The 19,019-nt window shown below is 42.8% G+C and overlaps 1 protein-coding gene across 2 annotated transcripts in view; it reads left to right on the top strand.

The window, feature by feature from the left end:
• The window catches only part of SCHIP1 (schwannomin interacting protein 1), an 867,777-nt gene that overhangs the window by 638,370 nt on the left and 210,388 nt on the right, over positions 1-19,019 (top strand). Inside the window, exon 1 of one of the 2 annotated variants that reach the window (XM_077290658.1) lies at positions 3,007-3,356. The exons of the other annotated variant lie outside the window; for it this stretch is intronic. Coding sequence (XP_077146773.1) covers positions 3,351-3,356 — 6 coding nt within the window. The 5' untranslated portion in view covers positions 3,007-3,350. Of the gene's footprint in view, positions 1-3,006; positions 3,357-19,019 lie in introns of those variants that run through there. 2 annotated transcript variants of the gene reach the window in all.

Raw genomic sequence — 19,019 nt, 5'->3', positions numbered from 1 at the left:
AAGACCCAAAAACACCGCCCATATGACCCAAACAAGGACCCGCCAAATTCAGGTGACAGGTTCCCTTTAACAGGTATCATATACACACAACACTGTTCTGACTCCAGGCCAGAAGGGGGGGCTGTAGACCTGATTTCAGGGGCGCTTCCCTATATACTTCCCTATATATTCTGGTTGGGGGAGGAGTTAGTCGGTCTGTCAGAGGGAGTCTGTCAGAGAGGAGTGAGGAGTCAGGAGTGGAAAGCTGAGGCCATGCAGACACGAGGTTCTGCAGCTCCTGGAAAGAGAAGAGAGAGACAGAGCAGATTGTAAGAGACTGTGAGGGGTGAAGGAGCACAGGAGAAGTGAGGAGCTGGAGGGGAGCTGTGATTGAGCTCCCTCCACGCTGAAGCGCAGAAACCGGAGGCCGGAATTTTGAGGTTGTGGGGGTAACTGTATGCCCCACAGCAAAAACCGGCGGGCAGGAAATTTCAAGTCGCCTGTCCACCATTACATCCGAAGGCACAGCAACATATAGAGCCCGGAGTCGCCGCAAGCAGGGACACCTGTAAAAAGGCTCGAGTTGCCTGCCATACGGATATTGTCCTACTAATAGAATAGAGAGAAAGTGAGGACTTTGTGTGAAGCCTTAGGCAGCAAGGGACTACAACACTGCGCTGTAAGGAAGACTTCCAACCCCACCTGGCTAGGGGGAATCCAAATCGCTTCCTGGCTGGCCGGACCTCACCATCACCTGTGATCCGTACCCTGGACTGTGGCTGCATACTACCAGTAAAAGGTAAAGGATTGCAATCTTGTGTCCTCTAATTCTTTCTGGCACCACACCATCTACCATCTTTGCCTACTACACCGGGAGCCCTGGGACTAAGCTTCACCTGTGGGAAGCCATACCATCCCTGCTGCAATAACATCATCCCCAGTGGACCCCATTAAGCAGCGTCGGTCATCCCTGACCGAATACCACAGATGGCGTCACGAACACCATTCTTTAGACTTTATTCCCATTTTCATTAACCCCCTTTTACTGGATGCCCAGGGCCACAGACTGGGTCACTGCCACCGTGATCACCCCTTTAAGAACAGAACCGGCCCGGTACCGAGTACCCCATGGTCCAGGCGCTCCAGAAAATGTGAACTTGGGTGGAAAATATTTTGGCATGGGGGGCCTCATTTGAAAGTCACACCGTTGCATATAACTTCATAGTTACGCCACTGTGCACACTCCTTGGTTTTTTGTCATCAGGATTTTGTGCTTTGCATGGTTTTTTGCACACTGGAGTATGTCACTTCTTTCAGCATTTTTTAACCATTGAAATTAATGGGTGGTGAAAAAAAACGCTGAAAAAACACACCAGAAATGCAGCTATCAGGTTTTGCTGCATTTTTTGTGCCAAAACCTGATTCTATAGAATAGAACTTTTTTTCCCAACACTAAACTTTATCAGCATGCATAATAGAGAAATTTAGCATGCCAAAACCGTATAAAAAACGCACCAATAATGCAGCAAGAAAAAAACGCTGAAAAAAACACGTAGTGTAAACTTACCCTTTAAGGTGCCCCATACAAGGTATACATGCAATTAACATGATTAAGTGACAATAAAGTGTAAGAGATATTAATTTCATGCAAGATTATAATGCAAAAGCATGTGGAATACATATATACAGCAAAGTGTGCCATATTAGTGCAAAACAAGTGTATTTTTGTCTCAACATTTATATAAAAATATGCATGTTATTTTAATTATCCCATCAATGTATAATATACTACACCTATGCATCACATTTCTATAGTGTAGAAAACATGTTTCTCACCAGTGATGTGAAACTGATGTTATCTGTCTATATGTTACACATACATGGTACCAAAATGGGGGCCCTATTGTTCCCATAAACAACCAGGTATCTAAAGAAACCCTTTAGGGATGAAATTTCATATTAACAAAATTACTCAGAGGGTAAATAAGCTCAATTTAAGGGATTGTGATTTAAGACTTGCCTCTTATTAGGTTTGATTAATGTACATGGCCTAAAATTATTTAAAGACACCAACGTGGTATTGCATTGATGCTATGTTTTATGGGACCCCTATGTTATAGGTATCACTACCCTACAGGCTTTTACTGTCCTACCTAAAGAAATGGCTGCAGTCCATTAGCTAGTACAGCACTCTGAGGGTATATATGATAAATTGTATAACTTCTATAGCTTTATAGCCTCAGTCACCTGATGAAGCCTAGTTATGTGATACATGTCGGGGAGGTTATGAGTTATTCTTAATCAGCTTTAGTGGTCTTGTATATACTACTTATTATACTTACCCCCACTGTGCTATACAGTGTTCACAGTACTATACTAGCTAATGGACTGCAGCCATTTCTTTAGGTAGGACAGTAATAGCCAATAGGGTAGTGATACTCATAACATACAGATCCAATACATCATAACTTTAATGCAATACACTTTAATGTTTTTAAATAATAGTTTAGACCATGTATATTAATCAAACCTAATAAAAGTTAAGTTTTAAATCAAAATCAAGTGCATGCTGTGAGGGTCATCAACAAGAGTCAAAGTCATCCATCTAAAGAGCATGTGCTAATTATCGGCTCCCATCTCCACACTACATTAGAAGAGGGCAAGAGAAGGAAAGATGGGTATATAAGATAGATAGATAGATAGATAGATAGATAGATAGATAGATAGATAATAGATAGCTCGTACATGGGTGCAAACATACAAAATGATTTTAAAAAATTTGCAACTAGATAAAGATTTATTTCTCCATGTACACAGCAAACTTGGGAAATCTTTTCATCTCAACAAAGAAAGAAGATTAAAAAAATAGCAAGTCACAACCTATTAATGATTAACACCGTGTCCTGGGTCTAGCAGAACTGAACTCATGAATAATTCATATCAGAAACACATTTCCCCCTGCAAGGTTGATGAATGAAATAGGGAAGGCTCTTGAAACGATCAGCCCTCGCTCTTCCAGCCTTGCTCAGAAATCGTCACGAAATTGGAGGGTTAAGACAAGTTCAGGAGACCCCGGGCACAGTCTAGTCATTTTCCGAGAAGGAGGAATTACATTGTAATTGGTCGCAGCTACGTTTTGCTGGTTTAGACGCAGGCAGCTGCTGTAAAGAGTTAAGGCGTGAATGTTTGAAGAGAATTAAAGTCTATTTTTGCACTGAGCATTCAAGTCCAGGAGGAATGGTCTCTGAAGGGAAAGGAAAGCGATGAACAATATGACAGACAGTTGGTGCAGAACGTGCCTCTCACACACTGCTATCTGCCAATGATTGGAATTTTTCTGTAAAATGACTTGAAAAAGAGACACATAGAAGATGAATGTAAGTACAAATGGATTCCTTTATTATTTCTCTTTCCATAGCATTGCTGTCGTCCCTTCCTCATATACCTTCCTGATGAATCTCCCGTGTTCTGATTAGGCTGCTCTATCAGAAATGTACTTTGCATCCTACTGCCTGGGTGTACTTACATTATGGGGAGTTACAATATTTAACCTTTAATTGCACTGGCAGAGCAAAGGTTGAAAAGCGACGATAAATGTCCTTTCGAGATCCTTCAAATGTCATCTGTTTTCTGCTTTTCACAAATTCACCATTCCAAGATAAAATGTCGCTCCTATCTTGATAATATGAAAGCAGGCAGGTATATATAGGTGTGATCTCTTGTAGACATATCATATTCATTCCTTGTAACGCAGGAGACAAGTCATAACTCAGTAAAGGTCACCATGATCTCCAGTGTTTCCATTCCTGCACTAGTACCTCTTCTGACTACATAAATCACATAGTCATAGAGACATGCGGAACGTGTACATCAATGTACTGTATGTCTGAGTGCACTGATGTTCACCTACGCCTTGGAAATGTAAGCTATATTCTCTATTTATCTGCTTTATTCTTAGTTCATGTGCCTTTACTGTAAATACCTCTTTTCTGTAATGATATAACCAAATCTTACATTAGGTTTAAATACTTACATTGTGCATAAACCTGAATATTATCACCCCGCACCCATAAAGGTATGGTGGGCTACAGCACTAATTTGTTTGCAAGGCACAGTCTGTCCGTGGGGTGAGATGGAAAGATGCTAAATATAACCCAGGATTCCTCAATAGACGTGCACACCTCAAAGGTCAGAACATGTGCAAGTGAAAAACTACTCGGAATCAGCGCAGAAATAGCAGATAATAGGACAGAGCAAATCTCTTCTCCGCTGCTGTTTTAGGAGAATGTTTCTTCTGTATTATCCAAGATCATACTTACAATGATACACCTGCATCTGGAAGAAGAAACAGCTGATTATAAAATCTATCCAGTATTTTGTCCATGTTTTTAGGATCTCTTGGTTTACGAATTGATGAGTCTTTATGTCATAGTGTTAGTAGTCCATCAATGAAAAATGACTCAATGCTCGAGGAAGTATTTGATATACTGTTATCCAAATTATTAATGGAAAAAAAATATTAGCGCAGTGAGCTAATGAATGAGCTGGTAATTACAATGCTGATGGTTGGTTGGATTAGAAGTCATAGAAAGTATTGGCTGCTTGTAATCTTTTCATCTCTATCCAGTTTCTAATACATTATGAACCACCAGTAATGTTTTACTAAATGTTTCTCCAGTTTTTCCATTTCTTTAATGGCGGCCACAATGGTACAGATCATTGATGCAGATAGTCATGGAGGGCAAGACACGACCAGGATCTAAGCGCGTGATAAATAATTATTTATTTTACTCACATATATAGTGCCATTAATTCCACAGCGCTTTACATACATTATCATCACTGTCCTTGATGGGGTTCACAATCTAGATTCCCTATCAGTGTATCTTTGGAGTGTGGGAGTAAACCAGTAAACCCATGCAAATACGGGGAGAACATACAAACTCTTTACTGATATGGTCTTTGAAAAACAGCAAATTCAATGAAACAAGCCGGAGCACAAGTTGGTATACGTGCAGTGAGTAAGACATTGTGGACATTGCATAGATAAAACCCAAGAAAAAACAAAATGCGCATTTAAACCCTGTAGTAAGTGAATAAGTAAATAGTAATAGTACATGTTAATAGCATAGGGTACATAGTTAACTTTATTTTGATTAAAAAAATTCGTAAAAGCCACCGCTACAAGGTGTATCCAAGCAGAACGGTCCTACCTCATCTCTATTAAAACCTTACCTTGTGTCAGCCAACCTCAATGTAGATAAGGGAAGAGCAGGACAGTGGCCATGATATATTGTCTTTGGGGAAGAGCAAGACAGTGGCTATGAGGATGGGCAGACATACCGCCGGTTCAACCGCTGCAACTGCAATGGGGCACGGAGGCTCCGGGGGGCCCCTGCAGGCAGGGCCGATGTTAGGGGCAGGCAGCTGCCTAGGGCCCCTGCTGCCCCATGGGCCCCAGCTAATGGCACATCACGCAGCCACTATGTGGCCCCTGTGAGGCAGGGGGGCCCGCCTGCAGCAAGCGCCGACTCCCTCGTCGCATTGAACTATACCGGCATCTGCCGGTACAGTTCAAAGCAATGATGGAAGAGAGCGTCACCTGATACTATGTGGCTGTGTTATATACTACGTGGGCTGTGTTATATACTATGTGGCTGTGTTATATACTACGTGGGCTGTGTTATATACTACGTGGGCTGTGTTATATACTACATGGGCTGTGCTATATACTATGCGGGCTGTGTTATATACTATGTGGGCTGTGTTATATACTATGTGGGCTGTTCTATATACTATGTGGGCTGTGTTATATACTACGTGGGCTGTTATATACTATGTGGGCTGTTATATACTACGTGGCTGTGGCAAATACGACGTGGCTGTGTTATAACTACAAGTGCTGTGTTATAACTACAAGTGCTGTGTTATATACTACATGGGCTTTGTTATATACTACATGGGCTGTGTTATATACTATGTGGCTGTGCTATATACAATCCGGGCTGTGTTATATACTACGTGGCTGTGTTATTTACTATGTGGGCTGTGTTATATACTACATGGCTGTGCTATATATTATGTGGGCTGTGTTATATACTACGTGGCTCTGCTATATACTACGTGGGTTGTGTTATATACTATGTGGCTGTGTTATATAATACGTGGCTGTGTTATATACTACGTGGGCTGTATTATATACTAAGTGGGCTGTGTTATATACTACGTGGGCTGTGTTATATACTGTGCTATATACTACGTGGCTGTGTTATATACTACGTTTGGCTCTGTTATATACTACGTGGTCTGTGTTGTATACTACGCAGGCTGTGCTATATACTATGCGGGCTGTTGTGATTTTGCTTTTTGCTCCCTCTAGTGGTCATTAGTGATTTGACTCTGGAGCGTCTGTCTTTTCCTATATCCTCACCTGGGCCGTTAGTTCAGGGGCGTTGCTATATAAGCTCCCTGGACCTTCAGTTCAATGCCTGGCATCGTTGAAATCAGAGCTAATCTGTTGTGCTCTTGTCCTCTGATCCTGGTTCCTGTTTTTCAAGCTAAGTCTGCTTCTTTGCTTTTTGCTTTTGTTTTGTTTGGTATTTTTGTCCAGCTTGTTCCTATCTGTATCCTGACCTTTGCTGGAAGCTCTAGGGGGCTGGTGTTCTACCCCCGGACCGTTAGACGGTTCGGGGGTTCTTGAATCTCCAGCGTGGATTTTTATAGGGTTTTTGTTGACCAGATAAGTTATCTTGCTTTATTCTGCTATTAGTAAGCTGGCCTCTCTTTGCTGAACCTGGTTCATTTCTGTGTTTGTCATTTCCTCTTACCTCACCGTTATTATTTGTGGGGGGCTTGTATCTTGCTTTGGGGTCCCTTTCTCTGGAGGCAAGAGAGGTCTTTGTTTTCTTCTTCTAGGGGTAGTTAGATTCTCCGGCTGGCGCGAGTCATCTAGCGATCACCGTAGGCATGATCCCCGGCTACTTCTAGTGTTGGCGTTAGGAGTAGCTATTTGGTCAACCCAGTTACCACAGCCCTATGAGCTGGATTTTTGTATCTTGCAGACTTACACGTTCCTCTGAGACCCTGTCCACTGGGGTCATAACAGTATGCCAGGCCAGTATTAAATGTTTAATGCATTGCAGAAGTGGGATTATAAGAAAGAAAATTTTGAGGTTTTTTTTTTTCCCTCTCTCATTTTTTTTTTTTTCTTTTCCCCTTTACCTCAGAGTGGCTTAAGCTTGCTGCAGACATGAATGTCCAGACCTTGATTACAAGTGTGGACCAGCTTGCCGCTCGTGTGCAGGGTATACAAGATTATGTTACCAGAAATCCTAGGTCTGAACCCAAGATTCCGATTCCTGAACTGTTTTCAGGAGACCGATTTAAGTTTAGGAATTTCAGGAATAATTGTAAATTATTTTTGTCCCTGAAACCTTGTTCGTCTGGAGACTCTGCTCAACAAGTAAAAATTGTTATTTCATTCTTACGGGGTGACCCTCAGGATTGGGCTTTTTCGTTGGCGCCAGGAGATCCGGCATTGGCTGATATTGATGCGTTTTTTCTGGCGCTCGGTTTACTTTATGAGGAACCCAATCTTGAGATTCAGGCAGAGAAAGCCTTGCTGGCTATGTCTCAGGGCCAGGACGAGGCAGAGGTGTATTGCCAAAAATTTCGGAAATGGTCCGTGCTGACACATTGGAACGAGTGTGCACTGGCCGCTAATTTTAGAAATGGCCTTTCTGAGGCCATTAAGAATGTTATGGTGGGTTTTCCCATTCCCACAGGTCTGAATGATACCATGTCCCTGGCTATTCAAATTGACCGGCGGTTGCGGGAGCGCAAAACCGCAAATTCCCTCATGTTGTTATCTGAACAGACACCTGATGTGATGCAATGTGATAGAAAAACCGCAAATTCCCTCATGGTGTTGTCTGAACGGACACCTGATTTGATGCAATGTGATAGAATCCTGACTAGAAATGAGAGGAAAATTCATAGACGCCGGAATGGCTTGTGCTACTACTGTGGTGATTCTACACATGTTATCTCAGCATGCTCTAAACGTATATCTAAGGTTGTTAGTCCTGTCACCGTTGGTAATTTGCATCCTAAGTTTATTCTGTCTGTAACTTTGATTTGCTCACTGTCATCTTATCCTGTCATGGCGTTTGTAGATTCAGGTGCTGCCCTGAGTCTTATGGATCTCTCATTTGCTAAGCGCTGTGGTTTTATTCTTGAACCATTAGAAAATCCTATCCCTCTTAGGGGTATTGATGCTACGCCATTGGCAGAAAATAAGCCGCAGTATTGGACACAGGTTACCATGTGCATGACTCCTGAACACCGCGAGGTGATACGTTTTCTCGTTCTACATAAAATGCATGATTTGGTTGTTTTGGGGCTGCCATGGTTACAGACCCATAATCCAGTCCTTGACTGGAAGGCTATGTCAGTGTCTAGTTGGGGCTGTCGTGGTATTCATGAGAATTCCCTGCCTGTGTCTATTGCTTCTTCTACGCCTTCGGAAGTTCCGGAGTACTTGTCTGATTATCAGGATGTCTTTAGCGAGTCCAGGTCCAGTGCATTGCCTCCTCATAGGGAATGTGACTGTGCAATAGATTTGATTCCAGGCAGTAAGTTTCCTAAGGGAAGACTGTTTAATCTGTCGATACCTGAACATACCGCTATGCATTCATATATCAAGGAGTCTCTGGAGAAAGGACACATCCGTCCGTCTTCTTCCCCTCTTGGTGCGGGATTCTTTTTTGTGGCTAAAAAGGACGGATCTTTGAGGCCTTGTATTGACTATCGGCTTTTAAATAAGATCACTGTCAAATTTCAGTATCCTTTGCCGCTGTTGTCTGACTTGTTTGCCCGGATTAAAGGTGCCAAGTGGTTTACCAAGATAGACCTTCGTGGTGCGTACAACCTTGTGCGCATTAAGCAAGGGGATGAATGGAAGACCGCATTCAATACGCCCGAAGGTCATTTTGAGTACTTGGTGATGCCTTTTGGGCTCTCTAATGCCCCTTCAGTTTTTCAGTCCTTTATGCATGACATTTTCCGGAACTATCTGGATAAATTTCTGATCGTTTATCTGGATGATATTCTGGTTTTTTCTGATAATTGGGACTCGCATGTGGAGCAGGTCAGGATGGTCTTTAAAATTTTGCGTGAAAATTCTTTGTTTGTCAAGGGCTCAAAGTGTCTTTTTGGTGTACAGAAGGTTCCCTTTTTGGGGTTCATTTTTTCCCCTTCTGCTGTGGAGATGGACCCAGTCAAGGTCCGAGCTATTCTTGATTGGACTCAGCCCTCGTCAGTTAAGAGTCTTCAGAAGTTCTTGGGTTTCGCTAACTTCTACCGTCGTTTTATCGCTAACTTTTCTAGCATTGTGAAACCTTTGACGGATATGACCAAGAAGGGCTCCGATGTGGTTAATTGGGCTCCTGCTGCCGTGGAGGCTTTCCAGGAGTTGAAACGTCGGTTTACTTCGGCGCCTGTTTTGTGCCAGCCTGATGTCTCACTTCCCTTTCAAGTTGAGGTGGATGCTTCAGAGATTGGAGCAGGGGCCGTTTTGTCGCAGAGAGGCCCTGGTTGCTCTGTTATGAGACCTTGCGCCTTTTTCTCTAGGAAGTTTTCGCCTGCGGAGCGAAATTATGATGTGGGCAATCGGGAGTTGTTGGCCATGAAATGGGCATTTGAGGAGTGGCGTCATTGGCTCGAGGGTGCTAAGCATCGTGTGGTGGTCTTGACTGATCACAAAAATCTGATGTATCTCGAGTCTGCTAAACGCCTGAATCCTAGACAGGCCCGCTGGTCATTGTTTTTCTCCCGTTTTGACTTTGTTGTCTCGTATTTACCAGGTTCAAAGAATGTGAAGGCCGATGCTCTTTCCAGGAGCTTTGTGCCTGATGCTCCTGGAGTCGCTGAACCTGTTGGTATTCTTAAGGATGGTATTATCTTGTCAGCTATTTCTCCAGATCTGCGACGTGTGTTGCAGAGATTTCAGGCTGATAGGCCTGATTCTTGTCCACCTGACAGACTGTTTGTGCCTGATAAGTGGACCAGCAGAGTCATTTCCGAGGTTCATTCCTCGGTGTTGGCAGGTCACCCAGGAATTTTTGGCACCAGAGATCTGGTGGCCAGATCCTTTTGGTGGCCTTCCTTGTCTAGGGATGTGCGGTCATTTGTACAGTCCTGTGGGACTTGTGCTCGAGCTAAGCCTTGCTGTTCTCGTGCCAGCGGGTTGCTCTTGCCCTTGCCTGTCCCTAAGAGACCTTGGACACATATCTCCATGGATTTCATTTCTGATCTTCCGGTGTCTCAGGGCATGTCTGTTATCTGGGTGATATGTGATCGCTTCTCCAAGATGGTCCATTTGGTTCCTTTGCCTAAACTGCCTTCCTCTTCCGATCTGGTTCCTGTGTTTTTCCAGAACGTGGTTCGGTTGCACGGCATCCCTGAGAATATTGTGTCAGACAGAGGATCCCAGTTCGTTTCCAGATTCTGGCGATCCTTTTGTAGTAGGATGGGCATTGACTTGTCGTTTTCGTCTGCTTTCCATCCTCAGACTAATGGACAGACGGAGCGAACTAATCAGACTTTGGAGGCTTATTTGAGGTGTTTTGTCTCTGCTGATCAGGACGATTGGGTGACCTTCTTGCCGTTAGCTGAGTTTGCCCTTAATAATCGGGCTAGTTCCGCCACCTTGGTTTCGCCGTTTTTCTGCAACTCTGGTTTCCACCCTCGTTTTTCTTCGGGTCATGTGGAACCTTCTGACTGCCCTGGGGTGGATTCTGTGGTGGATAGGTTGCAGCGGATCTGGAATCTTGTGGTGGACAACTTGAAGTTGTCACAGGAGAGGGCTCAGCGCTTTGCCAACCGCCGCCGCGGTGTGGGTCCCCGACTACGTGTTGGGGATTTGGTGTGGCTTTCTTCCCGCTTTGTTCCTATGAAGGTTTCCTCTCCCAAATTTAAACCTCGTTTTATTGGTCCTTACAAGATATTGGAAATTCTTAATCCTGTGTCCTTTCGCCTGGATCTTCCTGTGTCGTTTGCTATCCACAACGTGTTTCATAGGTCCTTGTTGCGGCGGTACGTTGTGCCTGTGGTTCCTTCTGCTGAGCCTCCTGCTCCGGTATTGGTTGAGGGCGAGTTGGAGTACGTGGTGGAGAAGATCTTGGATTCTCGTCTCTCCAGGCGGAGGCTTCAGTACCTGGTCAAGTGGAAGGGCTATGGTCAGGAAGATAATTCCTGGGTGGTCGCCTCTGATGTTCATGCGGCCGATTTAGTTCGTGCCTTTCACGCCGCTCATCCTGATCGCCCTGGTGGTCGTGGTGAGGGTTCGGTGACCCCTCACTAAGGGAGGGGTACTGTTGTGATTTTGCTTTTTGCTCCCTCTAGTGGTCATTAGTGATTTGACTCTGGAGCGTCTGTCTTTTCCTATATCCTCACCTGGGCCGTTAGTTCAGGGGCGTTGCTATATAAGCTCCCTGGACCTTCAGTTCAATGCCTGGCATCGTTGAAATCAGAGCTAATCTGTTGTGCTCTTGTCCTCTGATCCTGGTTCCTGTTTTTCAAGCTAAGTCTGCTTCTTTGCTTTTTGCTTTTGTTTTGTTTGGTATTTTTGTCCAGCTTGTTCCTATCTGTATCCTGACCTTTGCTGGAAGCTCTAGGGGGCTGGTGTTCTCCCCCCGGACCGTTAGACGGTTCGGGGGTTCTTGAATCTCCAGCGTGGATTTTTATAGGGTTTTTGTTGACCAGATAAGTTATCTTGCTTTATTCTGCTATTAGTAAGCTGGCCTCTCTTTGCTGAACCTGGTTCATTTCTGTGTTTGTCATTTCCTCTTACCTCACCGTTATTATTTGTGGGGGGCTTGTATCTTGCTTTGGGGTCCCTTTCTCTGGAGGCAAGAGAGGTCTTTGTTTTCTTCTTCTAGGGGTAGTTAGATTCTCCGGCTGGCGCGAGTCATCTAGCGATCACCGTAGGCATGATCCCCGGCTACTTCTAGTGTTGGCGTTAGGAGTAGCTATTTGGTCAACCCAGTTACCACAGCCCTATGAGCTGGATTTTTGTATCTTGCAGACTTACACGTTCCTCTGAGACCCTGTCCACTGGGGTCATAACAGCGGGCTGTGTTAAATACTATGCGGGCTGTTCTATATACTACGTGGGCTGTGTTATATACTACGTGGGCTATGTTATATACTACGTGGGCTGTGTTATATACTATGCGGGCTGTGTTATATACTATGTGACAGTGGTAAATTATACGTGGCTGTGTTATAACTACAAGGGCTCTGTTATATACTACATGGCTGTGTTATATACTACGTGGGCTGTGTTATATACTATGTGGCTGTGTTATATACTACGTGGCTGAGTTATACACTACATGGGTTGTGTTATATACTACATGGGCTGTGCTATATACTACGTGGCTGTGCTATATACTACGCGGGCTGTGCTATATACTATGTGGGCTGTGTTATATAGTAAGCGGGCTGTGCTATATAGTATGTGGGCTGTGCTATATACTATGCGGGCTGTGTTATATACTATGCGGGATGTGTTATATATTATTGGGGGTGTATTATATTCTATGGGGGAGGCTGTGTAATATACTATGTGGCTATGTTATATACTATGGAGGTACATTATATTCTATGGGGAGGCTGTGTTATATACTATGGGGGGCTGCATTATATTCTATGGGGGGCTACATTATATACTATGGGGAGGTGGGCTGTATTATATTCTATGGCGGGCTACATTATATTCTATGGGGGGCTGTATTAGATTTTATGAGGGAGGATTGCATCATACTCTTTGATGGGGCTACATTATATTCTATGGGGAGGTGGGCTGTATTATATTCTATTCGGGGCTACATTATATCCTATGGGGGACTGTATTATATTTATATTCTATGAGGGGTGATTGCATCATACTCTATGAGGGGGCTACATTATACTATATGAGGGGGGCTGCATTATATTCTATGGGGGTTACATTATACTCTGTGGGGTGGTTGCATTATGCTCTATGGGGTATACTATATGTGGGCTGCATTATACTGTATCGAGGACTATGGGAATACATTACACTATATGAAGAACTATGTGGTGCATTATACTATGGGAACTGAATTGTACTACATTGATGACTATGGCGGCTCACTATACTATATGGAGCAGTGCATTATACTACGTGGAGGACTGAGCAGTCTATTTTAATATATGGAGGACTATGAGGAGTGTATTATACTATATGGAGGACTATGGGAAGTGTATAACACTATATGAAGGACTGAGGAGTGTATTATACTATATGGAGGACTATGGTGCATATTATATCATATGGAGGACTATGGGGAGTGTATTATACTATATGGAGGACTGTGGTGCACATTATAATATGTGGAGGACTATGGGGTGTATTATACTAAACAAGCAAAATGCTGCATATTCATCGAGTGATTGGATTGTTTATGCTGACACAAAAATCATTGTTCTCAGCAGCACATCGCCAGTGTAAACTGTAGATATGCTGCCGATAACATGATATTGTATGGTGATCTGTTAGTGATCTATTAGTGATCATTCTGTCGCCATCATTCTTTTTCAGTTGGTGTAAATAGGCCGGTAAACAAGCGTTGAACGACTTCAGTATTGTTGACCACACTCATTTAGCAGCCTGAACTCGGCGCATGTAAATACAAACAAAATGCTTCTGTGCGATGTGCAATATGTTAGCATTTGAGGCCCCATTTTAAACTTTACTTAGGGCCCCACTTTGCCTAAAACTGGCCCTGCCGACAGGGCTGCTAATATTGACTGCAATCTGGCCAGTTTATCCGGCCTCGAGGCTTCGGGGGGCCCCTGGCCAGATTGCCCTCATGTGCGGCGGGATGGGAGCAACCCCTGCAGCTCTGCTGCCTGCAGGAGAAAATGGCAGTGGAGCGGAGCTGCAGGGAATGAATCCATCCTGCTTCCTACCTGCACTTCCTGTCTCACACAGCAGCGGCTGAATTACATCATCATTCAGCACCGTGGCTGTGCGAGACAGGAAGCTGCCAGCGATGGTGGCATCTGCGCACGCGCGGAATCCCGCGGCCATTTTCCTGAAGCCCCGGGCAGCAGAGCGCTCCATCTGCGCAGGTGCGGCCACAGGAAAGATGGCCGCGCCCACCGGTAAACGGCTGAATAGCGAAGACCGCGCTGTTATTCATCTCCTGGGCAGTGGATTCGCCTGCTGGACATGCGCACACCACTACGCCACCAACGTAATGATGAGCAGGATCCTGGGGGACAAACAGCGCTGTGACCACGCCCATCCGACCTGACCAACTTGAGTGACAGCAGAAAACGGCCACTTCACAAAGGTATTTGGGCAGCCTAACGGGGGTGTAAAGGCACCAAAAAGGCACTAATGTAAAGCCCAGCTCTGCCCCTATTTCACACTATTTTTATCTAATCTTTAAAAAACGGGGTGATAGGTTCCCTTTAACACGTTTTAGGTAGATGTGAAAAGTATGTGAACCTATAACCTTTAAAAAATGTTTATTAGTCAGATATAAAAATAACACCAAAAGAAAACCCAGGTGCACAAAAATTGTGATGGACTAACTATACTATATGAAAACAAAATATTTAAGATAGATTTCATGTATGACTGCTCAGATGCGTCATATAATTGATGCAGTCAAACATATGTTCCAAAAGAGAGCCACTGTGTTGCCTCCTCCTCCTCACCACAGGTCGGGGATGCAAGGCCCGTGGAAAGGGAGTGGGACAAAACCGGCTAGATAGTCTCAATAGGAAAAAATCACCAACACATGACCTAGAAAACCCTTCGTGTCCACTATTATATTTACCTGTCAGATGAGGTTGACACCCTAAAAAGCGATATTTGGCGCCCCCGTTCAGCGATGGCTGTCCCTCATTTACCGCTGACAGGTAGGGATGACAGTGGACACGTAGCGTTTCCTAGGCGTGTTTCCACGAGCCTTGCGTCCCCGACCATCACAATTTTTGTGCAATTGTGTTTTCTTTTGTTGTTAGTTTTATATTTGATTAATAAACATATTTTTAAGGGTTATATAGGTTCACACTTTTAATCCCTTAATATTATTTTTACATTCTAGAGTGATGTGAAAAGTACCAAAACTCCCTAAAACTCTTTTTTACATGATTAGATATACACTTTCGTGTGCATTTTGCTCAGTAAATCTTCCAAATAGCATATACTCCATTTATTAAGAAAAGGTTATTATAGCAAGACTGTAAATTAGATTGTGTGTTGAACACATACACGATAACCCAATAAAATAGCACAATTAACACAGTGAGAAACTGAAGAGTTCACCTACAGGTAATTAACCAGATTTATGTCCCATAACAGAGTAACTTGCCCATCTAATCAATACTTTGATAAACTGATGCCTCCACAATTTAGCACACTTCCAAATGGTTTAATGTAAATACTAATTCAATTAGCGATTGATTAGGTCTTTGCAATGTAGAAATCCTAATGAAGCACTATTTTGGATTTCTAATTTAGTTATTTTAGCTATCAGTGCATCTATGCAATTAGACATACTGTAGAAAATCAATTGATACAGCAAAGCTAATGGTTTTATGTCTATTGTAGCTACAGAACCTGAAAAGATAGACTCAGAAGAGTATGGAGATAAATGCTGCTCAGATATATTATTTACTGGGAGAGCTCATCCGTTTGTCTGCATATTGCACCTTTATCAACTCTTGTTCATGTTTGAGGAAAATTACTAATCTGTGTAAGTATAATTCCTTCTAAGTAGTTGGAATTAGTTTATTATCTGGGTACCTATCCGATGATGGCCCATTCCCGTTACCTGACCGCTGCTGTCAGTCACAAGGCAGCAATGAACTGGGCAGATTGTTAAATGAATAAGATGCTGTTTCAAGTACTTCTTATATATGAGGGTGGCAACCCACTCTTGCACAGAGGCCCACCGAAGGATTCTCCTGTTCTCCTATGGGCCAGTGCAAGCCTGGGTGCATAATAAATATATGTATAAATATATATATATATATATATATATATATATATATATATATATATATATATGTATATATATATATATATATATATATATATATATATATATACCAAGTTGAAACCAGAAGTTTACATACACTATATAAATAAACACATATGCATGTTTTTTTAATATCTGACTGAGATCAGAATAAACCTTTCCCGTTTTAGGTCAATTAGGATTACCATAATTGCGGTGTTAATATTTGACATATTTAGCAATTTTCAAACTTTTAATTTTTGTGCCCTTAAATCAGAGAGTCGTATCGGCACAAAATAGTTAATAAATAACATTTCCCACATGTCTGCTTTACATCAGCACAATTTTAGAAACATAATTTTTTTTTGTTAGGAAGTTATAAGGGTTAAAAGTTGACCTGTGATTTCTCATTTTTCCAACAAAAATTACAAAACCATTTTTTTCAGGGACCACCTCACATTTGAAGTCAGTTTGAGGTATTTTCTGTCATATTGACCCACCAAAGTGACACAATTCTAAAAACTGCACCCCTCAAGGTGCTCAAAACCATATTCAAGAAGTTTATTAACTAGTGATGAGCGAGTGTACTCGTTGCTCAGGTTTTCCCGAGCAAGCTCGGGTGGTCTCCGAGTATTTGTTAGTGTTCGGAGATTTAGTTTTCATCGCCGCAGCTGAATGATTTACAGCTATTAGCCAGGCTGAGTACATGTGGGGGTTGCCTGGTTGCTAGGGAATCCTCACATGTAATCAAGCTGGCTAGTAGCTGTAAATCATTCAGCTGCAGTGATGAAAACTTAATCTCCGAACACTAACAAATACTCAGAGACCACCCTAGCGTGCTCGGGAAAACCCGAGCAACGAGTACACTCACTCATCACTAGTATTAACCCTTCAGGTGCTTCACGAGAACTAAAGCAATGTGGAAGGAAAAAAATAACATTTTACTTTTTCACAAAATGTACTTTGGAACCAAACTTTTTTATTTTTACAAGGTTATCAAGAGAAAGTGGACCACTAAATGCGTTGTGCAATTTCTCCTGAGTTCGTCGATACCCTGTATATTTGGGAAAGCCACTGTTTGGGTGCATGGCAGGGCTCAGAAGGGAGGGACCACTGTTCCACTGTCGCGTTTGGAGACCCCTGATGTACCTAAACAGTGGAAACCCCCAATTCTAACTCCAACTCTAGCACAGCCCTACCCTTGACCCCAATCCATTCCCTAATCCCAACTCTAACCACAACCCTAACCCCAACTCCAACACCACAGTAACCCCAACACCCCAGCCGTAACCCCAACACAACTGTAACCCCAAAACAACCATAATTACAACACAATCGTATCCCCAACACAACTGTATCCCCAACACAACCCTATTCCTAAGCCCAACACAACCCTAACCCTAGCCCCAACCCTAACTTTAGCCCAACCCTAACCCTAGCTCTAACCCTAGCCCCAACCCTAACCCTAATGGAAAAATGGGAAAAAAAATGGGAAAATGGGAAAAAACTCTAACCCCAACCCTAACCCTAACCCCAACCCTAACCCTAATGGAAAAAATGGGAAAAAATAAATTTTTTATTTTATTATTTTTATCTAACTAAGGGGGTGATAAAGGGGGTTGATTTACTATTTTTATATTTTGCTCACTATGATGTCAAATATCTGTGATATCTATCACAGTGAACAAAATGAACCAATAGGAAAAATCTCCTACTTGTGCCAGGTGCCGGCCAGCAGATCTCGGCTAGTGTACTGTGCATGTGCCTGCCATTTTCTTTCTGGAAGATGACACTGAGAGCCAGGGATCAGAGCCGGAGGGTCTGGGATGCTGGAGGTACCGGGGGGACCCCATTTCTCTCTCCTCTGGTATGCTAGATCATATCAGAGGAGAGAGAAATAAATGGAAAATGTAACGTTTTTGTGGTCACCGTTATTCAGTGAATAACGGTGATCTCAACACTGGGATGGTAAAAACCAACCCAAATCATGTTCTACGGGGTCTCAGCTACCCCCGGTAGCCGAAATCCCAGAGATATTCTGACGCTGGGGGCGGCGCTATACCCTCATTTCTCAGTGCCGTTAAAAAGTGGCATTGAGGAATAAGTACCTTTAACTGCTGCATATCGGCGGTCGTTAAGGGGTTAAGCCACTTTGTTACCATTTTGGCAGTATGCTTCGGGTCATTGTCCATTTGGAAGACCCATTTCTGCCCAAGCTTTAACTTCCTGGCTGATGTCTTGAGACTAAAAAAAAGAAAATGAACCAGCCAACCCACTGCAGTATATGGCTTGCTGAAGCGTGGAACTTGTGTGGTCACACGTGCAGTACTGATGAGGAAAAGGAAGGTTTGCTCCAACTTCTTTGAATCCAAAAATGTATTAGAAAATGTTTCTTAAAAAACATATCTTACCATATGAACCTGTTCATTGTTATGGTTTTTTAACCCCTTAGTGACAGAGCCAATTTGGCACTTAATGATCAATCCAATTTTTACAATTCTGACCACTGTCACTTTATGAAGTTATAGCTCTGGAACGCTTCAATGTATTCTACAGATTCTGAGAATCTTTTTTCGTGACATATTGTACTTCATGATAGTAGTAAAATTTGTTCGATAGAACTTGCGTTTATTAATGAAAAAAATGGAAATTTGGCAAAAATTTTGAAAATTTAGCAATTTTCAAACTTTTGACTTCTGTACTCTTAAATTGGCGAGTGGTGTCACGCAAAATAGTTAATAAATAATATCTCCCACATGTCAACTTTACATCAGCAGAATTTTGGAAACTTTTTTTTTTGTTAGGACGTTATAAGGGTTAAAAGTTGACCAGCGATTTCTCATTTTTCCAACAAAATTTACAAAACCATTTTTTTTAGGGACCACCTCACATTTGAAGTGAGTTTGGGGGTCAATATAACAGAAAATGCCCAAAAGTGACATCATTTTAAAAACTGCACTCCTCAAGGTGCGCAAAACC

Source organism: Ranitomeya variabilis, chromosome 2 (genome assembly GCF_051348905.1).
Source record: "Ranitomeya variabilis isolate aRanVar5 chromosome 2, aRanVar5.hap1, whole genome shotgun sequence".
NCBI classification, from domain to species: Eukaryota; Metazoa; Chordata; class Amphibia; order Anura; family Dendrobatidae; genus Ranitomeya; species Ranitomeya variabilis.
Note: the sequence above shows the minus strand (reverse complement) of the source record. Positions and strands in the feature narration are given on the sequence as shown.